We start from the raw sequence: 18,326 nt of genomic DNA, 5'->3' as shown, positions 1-18,326 counted from the left end.
TTACCTCTGTTCTCTTGTGCTTGACCCCTGCATTGTCTGACTGCTTGTCCGACATTTAATAATTGGAGGAAATTTTTGATCATCCAAAAAGTACTAGGAAGACAGAGCCACTGTTTTAGACTGTATCACAAACTCCTTTCTCTCAACACCTGTCTCATTCCTCTTCCTGCCAACTATCTGAGGTTGACTAGAGACTGTTTCTAAAGTTGAAGTTCTGTCTAGTCCCAATATGAATCCCACTACACACCTGCACTGTCACTAAGATAGCTCATTCCACCTCCCCCACCAAATAACATTTCCTGAACTCCATCTTGCCTCAGTACTGAAACCTTCATCAAACCATTGTCACCTCTACTCATTATTCTCTCCATGATTACTCATGTTTCCCCCCACTTAAAACTTGAGGCCATTCCAACCTCTGTGCTTTTACGTTAAACTGCACCAAATCTCATTTATCAGTCTCCCTTGTGCTCACTAACTTACAGTGACTATTGGTCAACCAAAACCTTGATTTTAAAATTCTCAGCCTTGTTTTTAAATTGTTTCCCTAACTTGCATGTCTCTAGTTCAGTAAGCTTCTGTAGCCCTTCAATTCCTGTAAACCTCCAAGCTCCTCCTTGTCTCTTCCGGATCCTGATATTAAGCATTCTTTTATTGGCAGCCATGCCTTTAGCTGCCTAGGCCCTCAGACCTACTCCTCTCCAACACTTTTTTAACGCATTTAAGTTGTGCTTAAAAGTATTTCTTTAACCAAACTTTTGGTCTAATATCTCCTTAAATGGCTTGGAATTATGCTCCACTATTCCCCCAAGATGTATACCGGGATGTTTTATTATTTTAATTTCATTATATAAATTCAAACTCTTATTGTTATAGTCAAAGAATCAGTTATTTGTGAGATCTTGTTGTGCTTAAATTGATCACTGTACTTTCCTACATTACAGCAGTTCAAAATAATTACTCAGTAGTTGAACAACTTGGAGTTGCGAAAGACTTCACAGCAAAGCTCATCTCTTTGTTATATTTGCAACTTTAAAAGGTTTCTAGGACATTCAAATGATTTAAAGATAAAGTTGCCATCTCTTAAAGATGATAGGGCTTCTCTCGTTAGAGAAGGATGACAGGTGATGGCTTAACTTGAGGATCACTATGTCTCGGGTGAGGGGAGAGGTTGAGAAGAAGAGTCATTCATGGTCACCTCAGCCAATGCAGGAATTGAAGCCACAGTGTTGGTGTCGCTCTACATTGCAAACCATCTTTCCAGCTAACTGCACTAAACTGGGGTGACATGGTGGCTCAGTGGGTAGCACTGGCTGCTTCACAGTGCCAGGGACACAGTTTCAATTCCAGCCTCTGGCAATTGTGCAAATTACACAAAGACATTCTCCCCATGTCTGCATAGGTTTCCTCCCACAATCCAGAGGTGGATCGGCCTTGCTAACTTGCCCATAGTGTCCAGGGATGTATAAATTAGGTGGATTAGCCATTGGAAATGCAGGATTACTGGGATAGGTTAAGGGAATGAGTTTGGATGACATGCTGCTCAGAGAGTCGGTGTAGAGTTGTTGGCCTGTTTCCATACTGTAGGGAGTCTATGACCATGTCAAATAATCTCATGCAGGAAGGGAACCCTTAGGTGGTGATGCATTATCATGAAATTTGTCTCTTTGGCAGAGAATTGAAGGCTGAGAGCATACAGGTCAATTAACGACAAACAGCATTAATTCTTCAGGAACAAAGTTGACAAATAGGCTTTTATGTTTGAAGTGCTTTTGCATATGACAAGTTTCTTCATCTCATCAGAGTATCAGGAAAGCCTACAGAAGCATGGATCCGCTCTAAACAAGAGGAATTGAAAATTCTATAGTTATTTACAAAATTTATTTTAGTATAACTATACAGTAAAAAAACTGAGCAAAAAACCAAAAATTCTGAAGAAGGGTCACCGAATCCGAAATGTTAACTCTGCTTTCTCTCCACATATGCTGCCAGACGTGCTGTTTGTTTCTGCAAAAAAGCTTGTTAGGTATCGGAAAATAGGGAAATGAAGTTTCTTAACTTCTTCTATTCTGTAGATGCAAGAGCTCATCCCCAGTTGCGCACGCAATAAAGAAAGAAACTGCGCTAACAGTTTCTGAATTTCCAACTAAAGAGTAAGGAAAGACGGAGTACAGATCAGTGATTTCTTGACCAGTTACCTCTGAAGATTCTGCACCACATTTTAGGATCAAATTAATAACCTAACTATCTAGGGAAGGAAAACGTTTCAAAATTCTATAGCTATTTACAAAAGTTATTTTCGTATAACTATACAGACAAAAAAACCAAAAGTTCTGAAGAAGGGTCACTGAATCCGAAATTCTGCTTTTTCTCTACATATGCTGCCACACCATTCAATTTCAAATTTCAACGATTTCAAATACAAAATTGCAATTACCTCCAGAGCCTGGAACACAGCCCTTTTGTAAGACACCAGCTTGTTAAACGCAGAAGTGTGAAAGTATTGACCAATAGCAGTTAAAGGCACAAGTTTGTCAGCAGAAACCTTGAAAACAAGAAAACAAAAAATATTAATAACCCAGACCGTTCAGAAAAGGCCTATACAGGTCGTTCTGCTATAATGCGACAGTTGTTTTCCTCTAAAACCTCGCGCTATGGAAAATTGCGCTGTAGAAGATTGCTAACAGATAATCACTACACCCGTTCAGTAGATGCGTTCAGTAACCCATTGCATTATCCAAATAACATCCACAATGTGTCGATCATGTTACAAGCAATTTACATTGACACATTTTATTGCAGAATGACCTGCCTGCCAACCACTGCAGCTTTATAAGGCAGTCATACATTCCGACCCCACTGTCCAAACACAACAATGTAATCATTTTTTGAGTAGTGCCTTACAAAACAAGGCTCTTTCATCAAATTAGAGCATTGCCAAATATTGTCAAAAAGAGGTTGAAATTCTGTTGGTTCCAGTGAGCTAGAGGAGTGGGATCTGTGACTGTGAACTTGGAAAGATGATGAGCTCATACCAAATTGAAGAGTCAGGGTTATTAGAGACTGGGTTAATGGCATGGTCAGGATCAATGTATTATGCCTATAAAGACGTACATGACCCAAAGTGCCAGATGGAATATTGCAATGCAGCAGAGAATTTGAAACAGGTATTTAAAATTAAGAAAGGTTCAACTAGAGAAAGTGAAGTGAAACATTTTCCAATGGCCATGAGGTCATTAACCTGAGGCACAGATTCAAGATGCTTGGCAAAAGAACACGAGGCAGATGAGAATTTTTTTTCAACAACGAGTGATTAGAGTTGAGAATGCACTGCCTGAAAGGGTGGTGGACACAAAGCCTTCCAAAGGAAATTGGATGAATAAATACTTGAAGGAAAATGAAATTGCAGAGTTATAAGCAAAAAGCATGCAAGTGGGACTAACTGGATTACTGATCAAAAGATCTGTGCAGATTCAATCTACTGAAAGGTCTCTTTCAATGCTCTATTAATCTATTACTCTCTATGTGCTGAATTCAATGGCCCTTGAAAATGAGTGTACGGATTACAATGCATGATTAATTCAATCCCGTTGTCCGAAACATAAGGAGCACACTAGCTTTGTGCTGCCTATTGTGTGAAATGATTTCACATCCATGCTACTGAAAGAAGATATCAGAGTATGGGAAAATTTTGTAAGTAGTTATAACCAATTACATATTCAGCAGAAATATTTCTCTTTTTTTTGGTTCTGCAAACTGGCATGCAATGTTTAAACCTAGCATTTTTAAAAATTCATTCATGGGATGTACACATCACTGGCTGGACCTGCATTTATTGCCCATTCCAAATTGCCCAGATGGTTGTTAAGAGTCAACCACATTGCTGTGGGTCACAAATTGGTCAGACCAGGCAAAGACAGTAGATTTCCTTCTTTAAAGGAGATTAATGAACCAACTGGGTTTTTACAACAATTGAGAGTGGTTACATCGTCACCATTAGTTGACGTATTCCAGATTTTAACTCAATTCAAATCTCTGAATTACTAATCCAGGTACACAGACATTACATCACCACACCATTCCAACCACCCCCTTCAAAAGGGTGGGGGGGGGGGTGCATTTTGGCTGAAACAGATGAAGACAGTCATTCAAGAAGTGAATCTGACTTTGGAAACACTGAGCAATAATAGGTGGAATATGGGTTTCAAACTTTTCAAATGTTGTGCTGTAGCTTTGGTGGAGTAAATGGAGAAGAGTAGTGATGTTCTACATTTACAGAGGGTCAGGAGGTCCTTCAAACACATAAACAGAAACCAATCTGGCAACAGATAATCATGGAAATCAAGCTAGGCATCAAACCCCATGGACCTGGATGCAATGCTGCAAGAGGTTTAATGACCTCTTTCCTGCAAGCCCTATATCAACTTATACATTTCATCAACATGACAGCCATTGCAACCAAAGAGTTTAAACTAATACACTCTCACATTTCCCTCTCTCTTGCAGGACAAGGCAGTGCTGAATAATAGGCTCATCCACATGTTCTGACTTGCATGGAAAAACAGGTGCTTGTCGTTATTTAAATACCTATTACTGAGATTGGGGCCAGTGGAAAAGCTGAAATCATCAAAGCTGATGATATTCCCTACGTTTAATGCACCTTATTTTCCTTCATCTCATATACTCTTCTGATGTACAAGCTGCAACTGATGTTAGCATGTATTTGTTCCTTGTCCCCAAACCTGAAAGCCAATTTTACACATTTGTCTTCTCACATTCAGATACTCGGAGGAACAGCAAAAAGCCAGTGTTGATAGTGAAGTATCATCAGCCAATTTCATTCTTGTACCTCCAACTCAGATGCTTGTACTTGTATAACTTAGAGGATAATGGATAAATAGACAGGATGGCTGGGGGGATGAGGGACATGGACAAAAGGATTTTCAGCTTCAAACTCACCAAAGGGTGAAGTCATTTGTGGGTTCAGCTACAATGATTTGGATAAGGCTCTAACGGGGCACCTTGCAAACAAATACCATGGGTATTGACAAATGGAAATCAAGCTAGGCATCAAACCCCATGGACCTGGATGCAATGCTGCAAGAGGTTTAATGACCTGATGCATTGACTGTCTACTGTCTGACAAATTTTTAACGTCAAGAAGCACTGAAGAGTCAGGAACCAAATTGGAAAAGGAATTTACACAGGGCTCGAAGTCCATTATCCAGCAGGGAGGCACTAGCCAGTTGAGAGGGTTTTAAAAAGAATATGTGATTAGGAAAAGGTTGTCATTTTCTTCGTGGGTGCCCAGAAAGGAACGAAGGACACACAAAACATAGCATTCCCTTATTTCCTATTGCTTTATGTATTTAGGATCAATTCAGGTTTTAACAAACTTAATTGAGCCTTAAGTATATATTTTCATAGAGGGAGAGGGCTGCCAATTTTGCTATCTACCGACCCTCTAAATTATGGGGATGAGCTCAGATGTGGGTGTGAAGGTAGTGGAGTAGCCACCCTCCCCATATTACATGATGTCCACTTAAAACTTGGCAATGGTATGTAATATCTATTCCATAGTATACCTGCTCTGTCCACTTACAGCAGTTGATCACTTTGTGTTCAAACAATCTTAACAATATAGCATCTGATACAATTCACTCCAAAAGTGTATGTATGGGTCTCAGATGCCATTTTTGTCTGAAATAGTACTCATTGTGCTCAAAGAAAAAAAGCCACTGATCTCAATTACACGTTGTATGCTTTTAGGAGAGTTAGAAGTACTGAAAGGAAATAGGGTCAATAACCTGTTGCATGAAGAGCCAGTTCCCACATTTTTTGGCCACCATCCAATGGTTTCTGCTGTGCTTCTGCACATAATTTCATGTCCAGAATCATTTATGAAATATGAAGGTAGGCTAGCCAGTAATATTAGAAATGATAGTAAAAGTTTATTTCAATATATAAGAAACAAATGACAGGCAAAAGTAAACATTGGACCACTTCAAACTGATGCTGGAAGCCTAGTGATGGGAGATAAGGAAATAGCTGGAGAACTTAATAAGTACTTTGCGTCAGTCTTCACAGTGGAAGACATGAGTAATATCCCAACAATTAAAGGGAGTCAGGGGGCTGAGTTGAGTATGGTTGCCATTACAAAAGAGAAAGTGCTAGAAAAGCTAAAAGGTCTTAAAATTGTTAAATCTCCTGGCCCCGATGGGCTACATCCTAGAGTTCTGAGGGAGGTGGCTGAGGAAATAGCGGAGGCGTTGGTTGAGATCTTTCAAACATCACTGGAGTCAGGGAAAGTCCCGGATGATTGGAAGATCGCTGTTGTAACCCCCTTGTTCAAGAAAGGATCAAGACAAAAGATGGAAAATTATAGGCCAATTATCCTAACCTCGGTTGTTGGTAAAATTCTAGAATCCATCATTAAGGATGAGGTTTCTAAATTCTTGGAACAGCAGGGTCGGATTAGAACACGCCAACATGGATTTAGTAAGGGGAGGTCGTGCCTGACAAACCTGTTGGAATTCTTTGAAGAGGTGACAAGTAGGTTAGACCAGGGAAACCCAGTGGATGTGGTCTATCTAGACTTCCAAAAGGCCTTTGATAAGGTGCCACAAGGGAGGCTGCTGAGCAAGGTGAGGGTCCATGGTGTTCGAGGTGAGCTACTAGTATGGATTGAGGATTGGCTGTCTCACAAAGGCAGAGTTGGGATAAAAGGTTATTTTTCGGAATGGCAGCCGGTGACAAGCGGTGTTCCGCAGGATTCAGTGTTGGGGCCGCAACTGTTCACATTATATATTAATGATCTGGATAAAGGGACTGGGGGCATTCTAGCGAAGTTTGCCGATGATATGAAGTTAGGTGGACAGGCAGGTAGTACTGAGGAAGTGGGGAGGCTGCAGAAGGATCTAGACAGTTTGGGAGAGTGGTCCAGGAAATGGCTGATGAAATTCAACGTGAGCAAATGTGAGGCCTTGAACTTTGAAAAAAAGAATACAAGCATGGACTACTTTCTAAACGGTGAGAAAATTCATAAAGCCAAAGTATAAAGGGATCTGGGAGTGCTAGTCAAGGATTCTCTAAAGGTAAACATGCAGGTTGAGTCCGTGATTAAGAAAGCGAATGCAATGTTGTCATTTATCTCAAGAGGGTCGGAATATAAAAGCACCGTTGTGCTACGGAGACTTTATAAAGCTCTGGTTAGGCCCCATTTGGAGTACTGTGTCCAATTTTGGTCCGCACACCTCAGGAACGACATACTGGCACTGGAGCGTGTCCAGCGGAGATTCACACGGATGATCCCTGGAATGGTAGGTCTAACATATGAGGAACGGCTGAGGATCCTGGGATTGTATTCATTGGAGTTTAGAAGATTAAGGGGAGATCTAATAGAAACTTACAAGATAATACATGGCTTGGAAAGGGTGGACGCTAGGAAATTGTTTCCGTTAGGCAAGGAGACTAGGACCCGTGGACACAGCCTTAGAATTAGAGGGGGTAAATTCAGAACAGAAATGCGGAGACATTTCTTCAGCCAGAGAGTGGTGGGCCTGTGGAATTCATTGCCGCAGAGTGCAGTGGAGGCCGGGACGCTAAATCTCTTCAAGGCAGAGATTGATAAATTCTTGATGTCACAAGGAATTAAGGGCTACGGGGAAATGCGGGTAAGTGGAGTTGAAATGCCCTTCAGCCATGATTGAATGGCGGAGTGGACTCGATGGGCTGAATGGCCTTACTTCCACTCCTATGTCTTATGGTCTTATGGTTTCCTATTTAATGAAATTCTAGTGACCACCATTACTTGACTGAATAAACAGCAAATATTTTAATGCAGCTTTGTTTGTGGATGTTGGGATAATTGCTTCTGTAGTTCAGTATTTGGTCAGTATGTGTTGTTTTCCTGTAGACGCTGGTTTGAAATTCACCATTGGCTGTTCACTCTACTGTAACATCTAGGAATGGCAGTTTGTTGTTGTTTTCTTCCTCTTTAGTGCTTTATGCTTTAATGCTTTATGCTTTTATGCTTTAATGCCATAAAATTCTACAAATCTTCTCAAAACTCGCTAACCAAGTTATAGACCAACAGGTTTATTAGAAGGAAAAGCTTTTGGAGCGCTGCCCCTTCATCTTCCAAACAAAAGAGTGCTGCTTGTATTTCCAAATAAACCTGTTGGACTATAACCTGATGTTGTATGACTTTTAACTTCATCTGTATAGTTATGTGTGAAACTGATGAGGATCTTTTATTAGAAATAGTAGCAGTTAATATATTTAACACTGTATTGGAAATTAATAATTTTCAGCTTCTGTTTTGTTCAAAAGGAGATTAATCTTTCATGAACATACTAAATGCATGACACAAACGACATTGGGAAAAAGCTTGAGGAGAACTTAATTTACCATAGTGAAAATGATTTGACAGCACATTGAACAGCTCCAAGGTAGAGGATGAGAAAGCCAAAACATCTGAATAAATTCAGCACATTTAAGTGTAAGCCCCAACTGGCAAAATTCACATATGGACATATTATATTCTTGCATTTACTATCCTTATTTTCTGTAGGATACCCAGATCTACATAAAAAGTGTGCACAGAGACATAATACAATTTAAGCATGTGTATGGGAAATTCACCAAATTTGAAATGTTACTGTATGATCATTCAGAAAACAATGTACATGAGTAAAGTTGTTCTGAAACTTTGATTTATCTTTGGACTTACCTCTGAGAACTTGCCATCTCCAAACCACTGAAGCCACCTCATTCCTGTTGCAGCTTGCCTTCTTCCAGGTGTACGCCAGGAAACCACAATAGCTGGCCACCATGAGAATCCTTTGATCTTCCCCCAAACCAGCTCCCCAATACCATAACCTTTACCATCCTAAAGATAAAAACATTACCTTTGTTATTAAGATTTGGAAAGTAGTGTACCCTTAAGAAAGTTAAAAGCTAACAGAACTACCTGACAGCACCAAGTGTTCTGAACAAGATACAATGTAACCTTTTGATCCAGCAGCTAGTGTAGCTGGTTGCCAGGAGACAAAAACAAATTTGAATTTGGTCAATCATTTTTCTGGTATTTTCTGACAAAAGCACATCCATGACAAGGTGAGAGATTGTGTCTACAAAATTAGGAATTAAAAGATTTTGTTTGATTCTTCCCTTATCTTTCATTAGGTCTTTTACCAGAACTCAGAAAATGTCATAATAGGTGTTAAGCAAGTACAGAGAAGAGGTGAAAAAAGAACAAAAGATCTGTGATGAGGTGGAAGACAGGAGAGATAAATGAACAAAGGGGATAGGGGTGCAAAGCAAAGTCACTGCAAAGGGGGCAAGCAAAAAAGGAAAATACAAGGCTAGATGGGGTGTAAGTGTAAACAGAAGTAGTAGAATGATCACCTACAGTTTCAATGCAGGAAATGGGGGGTGAGATCATGGTTTGAAACAACTGAATTGAGTTCACAAGGCTTAAATGTGCTAAATCAAAAGATAACTTGAGCTTAAGTAGAGCTTCAATAATACATTCAGAGGTCAGGAGTGAGAATGATACAAGAAAATAAATGAACAGGCAACCCAAAGCTCAAGAACACATTTACAGATTGAATGGAGACTCTGCAAAGTGGTCACCCAATCTTTGCTTGTCTCCCCAGTTTAGAGGAGACCATATCGCGAGCCGCAAATACAGTATACTATATTGAAACAAGTATAAATAATTCACTCATTCATTTGGAAGGAGTGATCAATGCTCTGCACAGGAGGAAGACAGCTGTCTGCCTGTGTGAGAAGGCAGCATTGGATTGGGAATGGTTGTTGGGACTGATTGAAAAGTAGACTAGGCTATTAAGGAGGAAATGACCCCTTGGAAATGCTGAAAAGTGCAGTGGTGAAGAAAATGGCTCCTTTGACTTTTTTTCTTGATTATACAGGAAATTTCCTTACATGCCACAGCTCCTTTAGGTTGTTTCATGCTGCCTTCATGCATTATGGGACCAATTTGGTCAGGGAAAAGGTTTTTAGATTAAAGAGGGTCTGTATAGCTTAGACTAAATATTGATGGTAAACATTGATGCACACGGGTGGAAGCAGTTGGAACTTGGTGTTGTTTGCTGTAAAACACTGCAGTCAGCTTCCTCCATAAAAATGTAATTGCCAGGGGCAGTCAAGATCACCGCTGCACTCAATTCTTCTATCTGTGCCCCTTTAACCAAAATGAAAAGATCTCATGAATTATCAGCCAGATTATTCCTCAAGATATGTCAAGCATGTGACTGATGTATAATTCAATGTGATTAGGATTTTTCTCCACTTTCAGGGACATGGCCTGCAGAGTAACTGATGGTCTCTATAAACTTTCTACAGCCCATACTGTATGGCAGTAACATCTATTCTACTCATTTATAAAGGAAAATAAATAACTGAATAAACTAATTATGTAGTTACTTATGTAGTTAAGGATATGTTATGTGTGCAGTATGTGAGAGCTCATGAATGCCAGTGTGATCCAGGGCAAATATGTTCAGTCAATGTTTACAGGTTGAGGAGCTTCAGCTCTGAATCTATGAGCTGGAAGCTGAACTACACAATGCAATACATCACAGAGAGGAAGTGTTGCCTTGATATTTTGCACCAGGAGGCAGTCATTCCCTCTAGGATCGGATTGTCTGATTTGGTCATTACTCAGAGAAAGGAAGGTGTAACTGTGAGTGAAGAAGGAAAGGAGTGCAGAAGCTACAACCTTCATCAATAACCAACAAGTTAGAGGTCAGTTAAGGTAGCAGGGCGGATAAGATCAACTTCTATGGCACTGTGGGAGAGCAAAAAGGAATGTAGTGGTAGGAGGGGCCAGTATAGTGAAGGGGATTAACACTGTTCTCTGCAGCAAAGAGCAAGAGTCCAGAGGTCGTGCTGTCCACCTGAATGCCAAGATTCAGGACATCTGCTCAGGGTTGGTGAGGAATTTACAATGCAATGCAGAGGATTAATCATCCTGGCCCATGCAAGCATCAATGACATGTGCAAGACAAAAAAAAGGTTCTGCAATAGTTAGCATGAGGAACTCAGTACCAAATTAATAAACAGAACTTCTAAAGGTAGTACCTTCTGGATGCAAATCGGCAAAGGGCAATTAGGTTTGGTGAAATGGTTCAAAGATTGGCTCTGCAGAAGTGACACTCTACTTCATGGGACACAAGCACAAGCAAAGTGGGAGCTGTATGATTATGACAGTCTACATGCAAGCTAAATAAATGAGGAAAAGATCCAACTTTGGAAGATGGAGTAAATCAAAGAGTAGAGACAAGGCAAGAGAGAAAGGTGTTAATATGGGAAATGATTAGATTAGATTACTTACTGTGTGGCCCAACAAGTCCACACCGACCCGCTGAAGCGCAACCCACCCATACCCCTACATTTACCCCTTCACCTCACACTACAGGCAATTTAGCATGGCCAATTCACCTGACATCTTTGGACTGTGGGAGGAAACCAGAGCATCCGGAGGAAACCCGCACAGACATGGGGAGAATGTGCAAACTCCACACAGTCACCTGAGGCGGGAATTGAACCCGGTTCTCTGGCGCTGTGAGGCAGCAGTGCTAACCACTGTGCCACCATGCCACCCACAGTCTAAACAGACTGTGACAGAAAGGGATCTGTATAAATCCAAGACTGAATCAATAGATCAGGCTAAAGGTTGCAAAACTTAAAAAAAAGACAAAACTGTACCCGTATGTGCATAAATACAAAACAAAAGACATGAATTGTTAATGCTAACAGAAATAAATAAATATGCTCTGACAGCCATTACAGTGACATGGCTGTTGGATGATACAGACTGGATCTGGATAATGAAAGATACACAACATTTAGGAAGAAGAGAAAACCAGGAAAAGGCAGAGGCATAGCTCCATCAATTAATTATGCCGTAAGTACTATAGTGAAGAATGACTTATGTTCAGGAAACCAGGATATAGATACATTTTGGGGAGAGATGATAAGTCATAAATGCAAGAACCCATTTGCCGGAATGCTGTAAAGGACCCCTAACAGTAACCTTATAGTAAGATGAAGTATAAAAGAAGAAATAATGGGCGCTTCTCGGAGAGGCATGGAAGATTTCAATCTACATATAGAGTGGAAAATCAAGACGAGAAAAGCCAGCCAACCTAAGGAGCTGATGGAATATTTTCAAGATGATTTCTTAGAGAAGCACATTCTAGAGCAGACTATACTAGATCTAGTATTGTGCAATGGGATAGGATTTATTAATCACTTCAAAGTGAAGGTGCCTCTAGGGAGTAGCAATTACAACACCATGGAATTTTACATTCAGTTTGAAGGAGAGAAGAATGGATCCAAGATTAATAGTTTAAAATTAAATAAAGGCAGCATGAAGGCATGAAAGCAGACCTAGCTAAAGTGAGCTGGCAATTTAGGTTAAAGGGATAGGATGCAGTGCCAGACAATTAAGGGGCTACTTCACAATTTACAGAATTCTAACAAGAAAGAAAAACTTCCAGTGGTGGGAACCCATCACTTATGTCTAATAGCAAAAGTTAATGATAGTATTAAATTTAAACAAATAACACATAAGTAAGTGTTTGCAGTACACAACATGAATATTGCAGAAAATATGGCCCTTGCAATAAAATATAACCTTCTTTACTTTTTCTGACAAAAATTGGGAGGTTATGCTTCAGTTATTCATGACATTGGTAAGACCACATCTAGTCTACAGTCTACAGATAATTGTTTTATTTGAGAAAGAAGATAAATGCATTAGAAGCAGTTCAGAGATTTATCAGGCCAGTACCTGGAATGAACTGGTCACCTTATAAGCAAAGTTTGGACCAGTTAAGGTTGTATCAGTGGAGTTTAGAATAGTAAGAGATTTAAATATTATATGATTGAAACACAAATTGCTGAAGAGTCTTGACAGGTTGGATGTGGAAAGTATTCTTTTGTGGGAGAATCTAGAACAGTTTGAAAATAAGGGTTTACCAGATTAAGGCAGAGATGAGGAGAATTTTTTTTCTCTCAGAGGGCCATGAGTCTTTGGAATTCTCTTCTTCTAAAAGGTAATGGAAGAAATGTCATTGAATGTTTTTAAGGCGTAGATAGATTCTTATTAAGCAAGGGAGTCAAAGGTTATCAGGTGTGTGCAGAAATATGGAGTTATCATATCATCCATGATCATATTAAGTGGCAGGGAAGGATTGAGGGACCAAATAGTCTACTCCCGCTCCTAATTTGTATATTCATGCAGCCAAACCAGAATCAGTTTAGGTGTGTTGGTAGGACTTGCTATGAAATATCACTAATGTTTCACTGCAACAATTTTTCTAAGTTTCAACTGTATCCCATATGTTCGTCATGTTTAGCATTCAAAAGATTGTAAAGTTCTGCAACAGCTTTGAATGAGTGGAGCCAGTCCAATTCCCTCTAAGTTGCAAATTTCTTATTCTCTCAGGGGATGTGGATACCATGGCTGGGCCAGCATGTATTACTCATTCCTAATTATACTTGACAGCGTGGTGAGCTGCATTCTTAAACTGCAGTAGTCCTTTTGATGTAGGTAGATCCACAATGCTGCAAGGCAGGGAATTCCAAGACTTTGACTCAGTGACAGTGAAGAAACGATGATATATTTTTAAGACAGGATGGTGAATAGTTTGAAGAGGTGAACTCATGTGTATAGTGTTCCCATGTGCCTGCTACACCCATGTCCTTCTAGATGGTACTGGTCATAGGTTTTGAAGGTGCTATTTAAGGAGCCTTGGTGAATTTCTGCAGTGTATCTTGTTGTTGTACACTCTGCTTCTACTGAGTTTTGAAGGTATGATCTGGAGGTCCCCACACAAGTCAAACACAAGCTGGTTCCTTTAAGTTACCAAACTTGTGCAACCATTCAAAAAGCATAACGGTTCTGTCCAGAAAAATATGAAATGCTACACAAAACAAAAAGGAACATGAGGTCTAGCATAGGTCTAGCATATGAGGAACGGCTGAGGATACTGGGATTGTATTCGTTGGAGTTTAGAAGATTAAGGGGAGATCTAATAGAGACGTACAAAATAATACATGGCTTTGAAAAGGTGGATGCTAGAAAATTGTTTCTATTAGGCGAGGAGACTAGGACCCGTGGACACAGCCTTAGAATTAAAGGGGGTCATTTCAGAACGGAAATGCGGAGACATTTCTTCAGCCAGAGAGTGGTGGGCCTGTGGAATTCATTGCCACGGAGTGCAGTGGAAGCCGGGACGCTAAATGTCTTCAAGGCCGAGATTGATAGGTTCTTGTTGTCTAGAGGAATTAAGGGCTACGGGGAGAACGCTGGCAAGTGGAGCTGAAATGCGCATCAGCCATGATTGAATGGCGGAGTGGACTCGATGGGCCGAATGGCCTTACTTCCACTCCTATGTCTTATGGTCTTATGGTCTTATGACACACAATGCTACAACACTACTTGGAAAAGCAAATTACAGGTTACATTACCTTCATACATTTCTCATGTCAGCTACCTTCTTGTAGATTTGCCTTACGTCCATGCAAAAGAGTCTATCCTAACTCATGTCTACATCAGTACTTCAAGTACACCATGTGCAAAGACTGCAGTACATATTTCACAACAGTGGAGGATTTCTGAATAAAATGAATCTTTGAATCTCTTTCCCTCAGTTCAAATAAGTTTAACTCAGCCAACTAAGGCAAAGAATAGACTAAGTTTAATGCAGCCACAAAGATAAAAGGTGGACTAAAGATGGACAGATGCTTAGTTAAAATAACAGAAGAGAAATTTGTGCCATGTTCCAGGCATGTCATTTCAACTGAAAGTCTCAAGCTGTTCTGCAGAAGGTTGGTTTGATGATGTAATCAGCACAGCACGTGACTAAGTTGCTGAAATAGGAGACTTGCCTGAGCTCAATACCAGCCAATAAACCTAATAAAATTAATGAAACACAACTGCACTGATATCAGATAAAAGCAATATGCAACTGCCATTGAGTGGCCCTTTGGATCTTGTTACCTAACTTGTTATTTGAGAATGCTGCTTCCAAAGCTCTTCTGAAACATTTGAATTAACTTTAATCCAGTCATTTTGGATGGTACGTTTGTTAGTCTTTACTAGATAGGAAAACACTTGGAGGAGATGGAGCAGCAACAGCCTCAGGGCCTTGTACAATCACAGGAACCCATTCAGAAAATAAGATAAAGGGGCTGGTTATCAGACACCCTAGCCACATGTCCATGCTATGTAAGAATCTGGTAATGACCATGTCTTCATAACATAAAATGACATTATCATTGCTAATTCCCCAAATTAAATATCCTGAGGTTATACTTGACCAGAACGAGACTAGTCATATAAATACTGCAATTAGAGTCAGAGGCACAGACCACCTTTTGTGTGAAGAAGGTGCCCCTCAGGTCCCTTTTATATGTTTACCTCTCACCTTAAACCTACAGCGTCTAGTCTTGGACTCCCCTACCTTGCAGAAAAGACCTTTGCCCTCATTTCTACGACCCCCATGATTTCATAAAGCTCTTCAAAGGTCAGCCCTCAGCCTCCTGCGCATCAGGGAAAGAAGTCCCAGCCTATCCAGCCTCTCCTTATAATTTAAATCTTTCAGTATCAGTAACATACTTGTAAACCTTCTTGCACTCTTTCCAGTTTATTGCAAGAGCAGGATCAGAGCACAAGAATGCTGCAGCAACTAACTCACCTCTTGACTCCCAAGGCCTATCCATCATCTACAAGTCACATCAGGAGTGTGATTTAGTGCCACCCCAACTGCATTCAGACAACCTGATTACATTCTGGACCGTGCATTCCATTTAATTGCATATATCCACCATCTTAAACATTCAGCCTTTCCACCACAATTGATAAATGTAGCATTTAAACAAAACATTGGATTTTCAAATCAATGACATATATAAGTGCCAGTTTAATCATGTATGAAACATTGAGAAAAAGGAACACACATTTTTCCTATACAATTACCACAAAATCAGATAGTGAAAATATTACAGTATACTGTCTATGCATAGCTTATTGTATCAGATGTTACAACCCACAACATCCTTCCGCACTCATTTATTCCGATGTAACTGCAAACCTTTCAGTATTTCTTATTGTGCCACCCCAGCAAATCCAAATAGATGATTAACACTTAACTTCATTTACTGCCTTTGACTCAAAAACATTGATGACATTGTCCAATAAAAACCATTTAAAATGTCAAAACTTTGATGTTGCTCTGAGCTGCCTTCGAGGAGATACAAATATAACACAGATATAATAAAGCAATGTTTTGGCCCACAAACTTGTGCTCAATGTGGCAAAGTACAGGGCCTCCCCACATGACATCTCTATGCAGAGTGGATCTGCACTCAATTTGCAAGAAAATAGATGCGGCGCCATCAGTTCTCTAAAGTTATTGCTTGCTAATTATGTTGCAAACATTTCATCTTCCAAATTACAATTGGAAAAAGCTTTGATCCTAAAACAAGGGTAAAAAATACCATAAAACCATAGTGAATAGAAATTGTTCTCCTTTTCTGTCAGCGCAGAATCTGATTGCTGCTTGGCCTCTGTATGCTACGTTCAAGAAACCCTAGCCTTGAAATTCGACAGTGAAAATGTTCCCATGTGAGCATTTAACACTTTAGAACCAAAGTATTTTTTACTCCATTTCCACAGAGGCTTAGTTGCTCTGTTAATAGGAAGGAACTTCATACAAACATGTTAAGTTTATTAAATGCAATGTAATTTCCAGGTCTATGTTACAACCACATTCTGAAACAAAGCAAAGTGGAGCAAGATAAGGATGCTGAGGCGACATGGTGGCTCAGTGGTTCAGCACTGCTGCCTCACAGCGCCAGGGACCCGGGTTCAATTCTCGTCTTGGGCGACTGTCTATGTGGAGTTTGCACATTCTCCCCATGTCCGGGGGGGGGGGTTTCCTCTAGGTGCTCCGCTTTCCTCCCACAGTCCAAAGACGTGCAGTGATCAGGTGAATTGATCATTCTAAATTGCCCATTGTGTTAGATGCATTAGTAAGGGGTAAATGTAGGAGAATGGGTCTGGGAGGGTTACACTTCGGAGGGTCGGTTTGGATTTGTTGGGCCAAATGGTCTGTTTCCACACTGTAGGGAATCTAATCTAGTTATAGTAATATTTATACTAAATGTTTTCTTCACATTACTCTGCCTATTATTTCAATAGGTAACACTTCAAGCTTTTCAGCACAGACCTTGGATATAAATATTCAAGGATGTTCATCAGAAAAGTTCGAGCATTGGCCCAATGAGTTGTTCTGAAGTCACTGATGTCTACTGCACAGAAAAAGGCTCTTCACTCCAGCTGGTATGCGCTGGTCAAAAACAACCACCTAACTGGAATTAATAGTATTATGACCATAGGCTTTATACAATGGTCATGTTTTAAACTCTTTTTTTAATTAAAGTAAATCAGTAAATTTTACAGTAAAACAGAATAAACTGGAACAGAGGGGATGGTGTGAAATTAAGCTGTAAGCTGCCAACTGATATACCCATGAGAACTGGTTGCTATGGAGGCAGTCAGCCCAGGTCAAAATTTATCCAAAGTCAGGTGCAAGCTTTTACATCTGGACAAAAAGGAGAATTCAGCTGACCGTACTGCTGCAGACTTACGGATTCTCAAAATCACGCAGACCAATGGATTTGGGTGAAGTAAAAACAATACAGGTGCTGCTCTGCCAAATAAAAAGACATCAATTTGGTTAATCACCAAGTGAAGGACATCTGATGACAGATGTCACGTTAGAGGAAACAAGTGTGAAAGGTTAAAGACCACAGATTCCCCTCAAGAGCCTTATAAAAGAAGATCGATTTTAATATGCTCAAAGTGAAAAGAACTTTGTTTAAAAAGCTACTGGAAAAGGAAGTAGAAATGAGCTTGATTATAGTGGAAGGAAGTGAACTTTAAACTTAAAACCATACGTCAACGGAGAATACGATACAATGTACAAATATGATGTGGGGTAGATACTAAGGGTCGTAGAGTTATATGTCATGGAAACAGACTCTTCGGTCCAACTCGCCTGCAATGACCAGCATTTGGCCCATATCCCTCCAAATTCTCCCTATTCACATACCCATCCAGATGTCTTTTAAATGCTGTAATTGTAGCAACATCCATCGCCCTCTGGCAACTCATTCCATACATACACTACCCTGTGTGTGAAGAAGTTGCCCCTCAGGTCCCTTTTAAATCTTTTGCCTCTCGCCTTAAATCTATGCCTTCTAGTTTTGGACTTCCTGATCCTGGGACA

The 18,326-nt window shown here is 40.1% G+C and overlaps 1 protein-coding gene across 7 annotated transcripts in view; it reads right to left on the bottom strand.

The window, feature by feature from the left end:
- Positions 1-18,326, bottom strand: part of dnmt3bb.1 (DNA (cytosine-5-)-methyltransferase 3 beta, duplicate b.1) — a 284,701-nt gene that overhangs the window by 138,953 nt on the left and 127,422 nt on the right. For all 7 annotated transcript variants that reach the window (XM_072556783.1, XM_072556785.1, XM_072556789.1 and 4 more), the window contains 2 exons: positions 8,732-8,890; positions 2,438-2,545 (listed from right to left, as the gene is read on the bottom strand). In XM_072556783.1, coding sequence (XP_072412884.1) covers positions 2,438-2,545; positions 8,732-8,890 — 267 coding nt within the window. The remainder of the gene's footprint in view (positions 1-2,437; positions 2,546-8,731; positions 8,891-18,326) is intronic.

Source organism: Chiloscyllium punctatum, chromosome 37, assembly GCF_047496795.1.
Source record: "Chiloscyllium punctatum isolate Juve2018m chromosome 37, sChiPun1.3, whole genome shotgun sequence".
Classification (NCBI taxonomy): domain Eukaryota; kingdom Metazoa; phylum Chordata; class Chondrichthyes; order Orectolobiformes; family Hemiscylliidae; genus Chiloscyllium; species Chiloscyllium punctatum.
Note: the sequence above shows the minus strand (reverse complement) of the source record. Positions and strands in the feature narration are given on the sequence as shown.